Source organism: Larus michahellis, chromosome W, assembly GCF_964199755.1.
Source record: "Larus michahellis chromosome W, bLarMic1.1, whole genome shotgun sequence".
In the NCBI taxonomy this organism is placed as follows: domain Eukaryota; kingdom Metazoa; phylum Chordata; class Aves; order Charadriiformes; family Laridae; genus Larus; species Larus michahellis.
In genome coordinates this window covers 3,018,523-3,026,723 of record NC_133929.1, presented here as the reverse complement: position 1 = coordinate 3,026,723, position 8,201 = coordinate 3,018,523, and the positions used below count along the sequence as shown (strand labels likewise).

The 8,201-nt window shown below is 55.0% G+C and overlaps 1 protein-coding gene across 11 annotated transcripts in view; it reads right to left on the bottom strand.

Annotated features, from left to right (window-relative positions):
* Window positions 1-2,928: 2,928 nt before the first annotated feature.
* LOC141735539 (AP-4 complex accessory subunit RUSC2-like) overlaps window positions 2,929-8,201 on the bottom strand; it is a 41,806-nt gene continuing 36,533 nt past the window's right edge. For all 11 annotated transcript variants that reach the window (XM_074568503.1, XM_074568502.1, XM_074568506.1 and 8 more), the window contains 3 exons: window positions 5,605-6,556; window positions 4,818-4,991; window positions 2,929-4,493 (listed from right to left, as the gene is read on the bottom strand). In XM_074568503.1, coding sequence (XP_074424604.1) covers window positions 4,313-4,493; window positions 4,818-4,991; window positions 5,605-6,556 — 1,307 coding nt within the window. In that variant the 3' untranslated portion in view covers window positions 2,929-4,312. The remainder of the gene's footprint in view (window positions 4,494-4,817; window positions 4,992-5,604; window positions 6,557-8,201) is intronic.

The window sequence follows — 8,201 nt, the reverse complement described above, 5'->3', positions numbered from 1 at the left end:
GACCTTTAAAGTGCAAGGTCCTACACTTGGGTCGGGACAATCCTCGTTATCAATACAGGCCGGGGGATGATGTGATAGAGAGCAGCCCTGCGGAAAAGGACTTGGGGGTACTGGTGGATGAAAAGCTGGACATGAGCCAACAGTGTGTGCTTGCAGCCCAGAAGGCCAATTGCATCCTGGGCTGCATCAAAAGAAGCGTGGCCAGCAGATCGAGGGAGGTGATTCTGCCCCTCTACTCTGCTCTGGTGAGACCCCACCGGGAGTACCGTGTCCAGCTCTGGAGCCCTCAGCACAAGAAAGACATGGACCTGTTGGAGGGGGTCCAGAGGAGGGCTACAAAGATGATCAGAGGGCTGGAGCCCCTCTCCTATGAGGACAGGCTGAGAGAGTTGGGGTTGTTCAGCCTGGAGAAGAGAAGGCTCCGGGGAGACCTTATAGCGGCCTTCCAGTACCTGAAGGGGGCCTACAGGAAAGCTGGGGAGGGGCTGTTTGCAAGGGCATGTAGCGATAGGATGAGGGGCAATGGGTTTAAACTAGAGTAGGGCAGGTTTAGATTAGCCATTAGGGAGAAGTTCTTTCCAATGAGGGTGGTGAGGCACTGGAACAGGTTGCCCGGAGAGGTGGTGGAGGCCCCATCCCTGGAGACATTCAAGGCCAGGCTGGATGAGGCTCTGAGCAACCTGATCTAGTTGAAGATGTCCCTGCTTGCTGCAGGGGGCTTGGACTAGATGGCCTTTAAAGGTCCCTTCCAACCCAACACGTTCTATCATTCTATGATTCTATAACTCCCGTCTGAAACCTGCTTTGGCCCCCACGAGCATGCACAAGGAATAAAGACAAGGAACCCCGAACAACGCTGCCTCCCCGAGACATAGCACCATCTGATGATGTGATGTAGACCCCCCCAGTATGAACTGACAGGTCAAAGCAACCCATTTTCAGCAAGAACAAAAGATGGGACAGGTTTATGAGATGCTCAGGAGTGGTGCCTCTAATGGCCAGCTCCTTCTTCCCTGCCTGTGGAATAATTACTAAATTGGCCAAGAATACAAAAGTACAGCATTGTTCACACATTAAGGAAAGTCATAAAATCAAGAGGCTTCTGAGGTAGAATACAGCCGCAGCTGGCACACGAAGAATGCCACATCTGCGATTCCCTGTACAAGGTTGTTTGCGAAACTACACGAGGGATGGAACGGAACGCGCTTGTTCCATGGCCTTCCCTTGTGACGAATAGCAGATATGGGGACGAGATGGTACTACGGAACACATAAGCGGCCTACACGCTACCCGAGCCAACATTTCGTCAAATGTTGATGAAATGCTGTCCTTTGTGTGAACTTTGCTCATTACAATGTACCAAAACACACCTCCGTCCCGGAGGCTACCCGCCCCCAAGGTGCGACCACTCCTCATAGAATCATAGAATCATTTAGGTTGGAAAAGATCCTTGGGATCATCGAGTCCAACCATCAACCCCACTCTACAAAGGTCTCCCCTACACCATATCCCCCAACACCACATCTAAACGACTCTCAAACACATCCAGGGATGGTGACTCCACCACCTCCCTGGGCAGCCTATTCCAGTGTCTGACCACTCTTTCTGGGAAGAACTTTTTCCTAATGTCCAGCCTAAACCTCCCCTGCTGCAGCTTGAAGCCATTCCCTCTTGTTCTATCGCTAATTACCTGTGAGAAGAGACCAGCACCAACCTCTCTACAATGTCCTTTCAAGTAGTTGTAGAGAGCGATGAGGTCTCCCCTCAGCGTCCTCTTCCTCAAACTAAACAGTCCCAGCTCCTTCAATCGCTCCTCGTAAGATTTATTCTGCATAACTCCACTTTGAAGATAAAAAAAAAGTATAAAAATAGCCTGAGAGAGGGGGGATATCGGGGAAGACACCATCGCGAACAAGTCGAGGAGAACTCCATCACTGACTTCCGGGACCAGTCGACGGGCTGAGCCTTTCTTCCCCCTCATAGGGACACCTTTGGGTAAGACTCAGACTATACCGAGTGCTTCCTTGGGGAACTTAGAAATCTCCCTAGAGACTCTCTTTCCTACATTTATAGCCAGGCTGTATCGTTTATAACTTTGTCGCGCGTTTTGTGTACTTAACAATCCTTTCATTTGCACGTGCTTTGCAGACAGTGTATTTATCACCGGCAATCCTAAGAACCTGTATATCTGTTGTTCAAATAAACTGCACTGTTTCAGTAGCTAGCCGTTTCGGTTTCTCACTGAACGCGACCAAAGACTGGAGAGTGGCCGTGCTAGTTCAGGAGCACGACTAGACTGAAGGTGCAGTCCACTATTAGTGTATCCAAATCGTAACAGTTTCATACACATTAAACGCGACTGGGCTGATAGTGCTGGATTGGGCATCGCTCAGAATTTAAACCTACCGCACCTGGCCTCCCACCTCGGTGAGGAGTGTTAGAACGCAAGGGGGTTTATCTTCTGCCAAAACCGCTTGGCCCCTTTTCATGCAACACTGCCTCAAGTCTTGGCAGAGCCTCTGAGCCTGTGGCCTGAGGCCAAATACTGCCAGAGCTGGAAAGGGTCAAAACAACATGGGCTCATGCAGGACAGCAGAGAAGAGAAATATCCAGGCAGGGGCAGCCACATCCAGCCTGGGTCTGGGAATACACCAGAGGGATGAGGAAAGGACCTCTGGTCCTGCACTTTGACTGGACCATATGGGGAGTGAATCAACTACTCTTGGCCAGGTGTGGGTCTGTCTCCTTCCTTCTCCCATGGTCTGCCATGAGCCAAGGATAGTTAGGGACAATCTATCTCCTTCTGAAGGTCTGGTGTTGGCTGTGGCCGGAGGCAGGACAAAGCCTGCAGTGCAGTGTCCCAGCACAGGTACTCCTCAGATCCTTCCCAGGGATGGTCTGAAATCACAAGGCTGTGTAGCAGGGAGCTCAATCAGCACCTTTTTTATTAATATGCATCATAAATAAATAAATAAATGCGAGACACTTTGTTCTAACAGGGAAATACAAATTAAATATGGTGCAACGTCTGCTAAGCAATGTACAAGCAGGTGGTAACCTTGCAAGACCAGGGCCCCTCGCCATGGGGAAGCCAGCCGAGGCACGATGCTGCAAGTAGCGTCAACCCGGCCAAGGCACCAAATGCTGGCATGGCCTTTCATTAACACTTTTCCCCACTCGACGCACAGCGGGCAGCATGAACATGGCAAGGAAGGGGTTGACTGGCATTGCCTCTACCGAGGACCCCAGGACCCCCCCCTTGTGCTCATACGCAACACTCGCCCCCTCCCCACCCCACGACACTGCTCAGCAAGACCAGAAACCCTATGCCAAGGGGAGCACCACCCCTCCCTCCCCATCTCCCCGGCTCCCTCTGGGATCACCCCCCTGCTCTACCTGCTGGGAGCGCTGCTCCCAACTCCAAAGAGCACCCTTAGCCCAGTCAGGGACCCTGCCCTCACCCCCTCACCTCCTACCCACTCTTCACTGAGCATCCCAGGGCATCCTAGGCACTGGCTTCCTGCTCAGCATGGAGGGCACAGGGACACCCCCCAAAGCATCCATCTCCACACAGGGTGGCTCTACCCATCCTGGACCTATGTAACACTGAACATCCATGCTCCTTCGTCATGATTCCACGCACCCCTTTGCTCCGCACGCACACACGTACCCTGTCCTCCTCCCCTGGCTGTGGCCAGGCACGGCCCCAGGCCCTGCAGTGTGGTAGTGCCAGGCCACTTGGCCCGCTACAATCCACCAGGCACCACTATTACATGTCAGGACAGGGCTGCTCCAGTGTGGAGGAGCCTACCTTGCAGCCTCCCTTCAAGCTGCAACGCAACCCATCAGCCCAGCCTTGCAGAGACCTTGCCAACACATGGTGCTCCTTTCCACCCCTGCGGCTGATGATGCCAGGGATGCTGAAGGCTGCAGACTGCACTGCCATCCCTGGGGAGGGGATGGCCAGCATCCTGCACCCTCCAGCATGAAACTGAGCCATGCAGTGGGGCAGCACTGCCCTGGCAGGAGCTTCTTGGGTTCCTGCTGTGTACGAGTCTATGGCCTACGGGTGCTGGAGATGGCATGGAGTGGAGGGGGCTCAGACGGTCCCTGGTGTGGCTTGCAGAAGGCCCCAGGGGACAAGTCAGCCTTTGGCAGCTGCACAAGGAGGAGCAAGAAGGAACCACCTACGGTTACTGCATTCTGTAACGGTAAGAAACTAGCAAGAAGCTGTGTCTGTTTCTCTGGCAGGGTGGGCTTCCCCAGATGAGCCTCAGCAGCTCACGGTACTGTGTTTGGCCTCCCAGCCACGTCAATAGTCCTCGTCCTCCAGGTGGGTGACGTACATGATGGGCACCAGTCCCTTCTTGGAGTCGAGGCTGCACTGCAGCCAGTCACCATCCACCTTGGAGATGACCTGCAGGATGTCCCCCTTGTTGAAGCTCAGCTGTCCTGCCTCGGTGGCAATGTGATGGCAAAGAGCTTTCACTTCACTGCAGGCAGAGGGAGGGGAGGAAGGGTTAACTTGCCACAGCACACACACTCCATTGAAGCCCAGGGACCACCACAGGCACAGAGGAGCGAGGAAAACACCCCCTGCCTCCCTCCCCAGCCAGGATCTCAACTGCCCCCCAGCTCCCCATTGCCTACAGATTGCAGAGTTGGGGTGGACGGATGCACAAGCTGTGTCACTGCCCTGATTCGTCTCCTGGTCCATGAGTACAAAGGGGACCAGGTGAACCGCAACAGGCAGAGCCGTGCCAACCCCAACCCACCATGTCCCAGCACTTGCAGGACGGCCACGTGGCACCGCTCACCAGGGAGGGTGGGCAGACAGGCCCCAGGCTGGCCATGCCTCGGGGGGCACTTCAGGTGGCTCTGGCCGGGGGGGCTCTGGCTCAGGGACTGCTTCTTGCCACATGCTTGCTCCGACCATCTGGGCCACCAGCTGGAACATGGACTTGTCCAAGCTCAGCCAGCCGGAGGGCAACCTGCAAGAAGGAGATAGAAGCAGGTAGTGGCAGGGAAGTGTACCCGGGGGGCAAGAAGCAGCTGCTCTCATGGCAAGGTCATGCCTTAGAGGTCTGGATCCATGCACAAAGTGCACTGTCTCCTGGCAGGGAGGTCTCAGCATCCTGCAGACACACCGTGGCCTAGACTGGGAAGGACATTTCCAGTGGCCATACAAGCAAGAAGGGTACAGATGGAGAGGCAATGCGGGGAGGGCCCAGCCACACGGGGCAACTTCACGCCTCCTCCTCACCCGTTGTGAGCAACGGGGATGGCTCCATGTTTTGCTCTCACTTAGTACGTGTTTTTGGGAGGGATGGGGGCAGTGCAGCAGGGGCCCTTCCTGTGGAGAGGGGGCTTAGGAGCCAAGGCAGTGGTAGAGCTCAGGCAGAAGATTGAGCAAGGGTAGGAGTTGAGGAGGGAAACGGTGGTGTGAGCAGGCAGGCAGGGCTGGGCAGGGGTGACAGATCTCTCTGTTCACACATTGCCTCTGATGTACCACCATGGTGTAGCCCAGTGGTCGGCTATTGACCTGACTTCCACCTGCACTGCTGCAACCCCAGGTTAACCAGCCCTCCCCGGCCCCATCCTTACCTGTTAGGCTGCCTGGGCTCTTTTTGCACCTTCCTGGACCCAAACAAGTGTCCCCACTCGATGGGCTGGCTGCCCTTTGATGCACTGATGCTGCTCTCCTCCTGGGGGGCTGCTACTGCTACTCCCACTCTTTGCTGAGTCCCAGTCTCCTTTTCCTTGCTGTGCTTCAGCTCTGTAAGCACTGAGTCTGGGGGGCTGCCCATCCAGAAGGGCCTGCTCCATTCTTTCACCTCTTCGCCGATGGGTACCTGCTGGGGCTTTTCCAAGGGCTCTTCCGCAGCTTTAGGACTTGGCTTGCTGGCAGCCTTGGGCCTCTCCTCCAAGGTACACTCAGCCTCTGCACCCTCCACCACCCCTTCGCGGGGGGGTGGTGCCTTGCGGGTCTCTGCTGACCTGGGCACAGCATTCAAAGCTGCCTTCTTCTTCTCATAGCAGATGAACTTCGAGACTTCAGACGAGCCCTCGATGTAAATCTGAGAGCTCTGCATGAGCTGGTACCACCAGCCTGTTTGCTTGTCCTTCTCCTCCCACGTGCTCTCTCGCACCTTCCTCCGCTCTTCCTCCCTGTTGGGAGCCCCCACCCCCTTGACCCTCTCACTCGCAGCTTGCTGGGGGCTGTGGCCTGGTGAGATGTCATCATCTCTGGCACCCACTTTGCATGCTTCAGGGGCAGTGCTGCAGTCGTAAGGATCATCACTGCTGCCCCGTGTCCGCATTAGCTGCAGGGTGGAGTGTGTGGAAAGCAGCAGGTCCTGCTTCACACGCAGCAGCTCCTTTTGCTGCTGCTGCTCTTTGCCCATTTGCATCAGGTGATGCTCAAAAAGGAGGTCTAGGTTGAAGGGTAGCAGGGAGAGAGGCTGGAGCAGGAGCAGGAGCTCCTCAAAAAGAGGCTGACACACACTATGAGACAGGCACAAGAAGCCTATCGGCTGGTAGTGTGACAGGATGATATCTGTAGGGCAAGAGACATTTAATTAGATGAAAGACCCTTGCCACCTTTGTCAAGCCGCCAAGAAGCTGCTGAAGCTATGGGGAAAGGAGTTGGACAATAGTTTTTGGTCACAGCTGTGGCTGCAGTGTGAGGCTCAGCACTGGGTCAGGGAGCACCAGATGTTCTGTGAGCTCTGGACAAACTGGCCCAGGTCCTGCTTCCAGTCATGCCTGCAGCCAGGACCTGCCTGTCAGACTGTCCACCAGGATGACCTCTGCCACAAATGCCATGTGAGTAGGGTGCAAATAAAGAGCATCAAAGAGGGTTGGCACACATTAAGATTCTCTTCCCCACCTCCTGGAGATGAACAAGAGCTGCAAATCTGGCCAGTACCAGTCCCCTGCAGAGAGAAAGGTGTCGAGGACAGCTGAATACATAGAATCATAGAATTGCCTAGGTTGGAAGGGACCTTTCAGATCATCTAGTCCAACCATCAACCTAACTCTGACAAAAACCAGCACTAAACCATATCTCTAAGCACTATGTCTACTCGTCTTTTAAATACCTCCAGGGATGGTGCCTCAACCACTTCCCTGGGCAGCCTGTTCCAATGCTTGATAACCCTTTCAGTGTCAAAATTTTTCCTAATATCCAGTCTAAACCTCCCCTGGTGCAACTTGAGGCCGTTTCCTCTTGTCCTATTGCCTGTTCCTTGGGAGGAGAGACCAACCCCCACCTCTCTACAGCCTCCTTTCAGGTAGTTGTAGAGAGCGAGAAGGTCTCCCCTCAGCCTCCTCTTCTCCAGGCTGAACACCCCCAGCTCCCTCAGCCGCTCCTCATAAGGCTTGTTCTCCAGACCCCTCACGAGCTTCGTTGCCCTTCTCTGGACCCGCTCCAGCACCTCAAGGTCTTTTTTGCGGTGAGGGGTCCAAAACTGGACACAGTACTCGAGGTGGGGCCTCACCAGTGCCCAGTACGGGGAGACAATCACTTCCCTAGTCCAACTCACCATGCTCTTCCTGATACAGGCCAGGATGCTGTCGGCCTTCTCGGCCACCTGGGCACACTGCTGGCTCATAGTCAGCCGGCAGTCAACCAACGCCCCCAGGTCCTTTTCTGCCGGGCAGCTCTCCAGCCACTCTGCCCCAAGCCTGTAGCGCTGCATGGGGTTGTTGTGACCCAAGTGCAGGACCCGGCACTTGGCCATGTTGAACCTCATACCATTGGCCTCGGCCCATCGATCCAGCCTGTCCAGATCCCTCTGCAAAGCCTTCCTGCCCTCAAGCAGGTGGACACTCCCACCCAACTTGGTGTCATCTGCAAACTTACTGAGGGTGCACTCGATCCCCTCCTCCAGATCATTGATCAAGATATTAAAGAGAACCAGCCCCAATACCGAGCCCTGGGGAACACCGCTCGAGACCGGCCGCCAACTGGATTGAACTCCATTCACCACCACTCTCTGGGCCCGGCCCTCCAGCCAGTTTTTAACCCAGCAAAGAGTACTCCCATCCAAGCCATGGGCAGCCAGTTTCTCCAGGAGGATGCTGTGGGAAACCGTGTCAAAGGCCTTACTAAAGTCCAGGCAAACAACATCCACGGCCTTTCCCTCATCCACCAAGCGGGTCACCCTGTCATAGGAGGAGATCAGGTTTGTCAAGCAGGA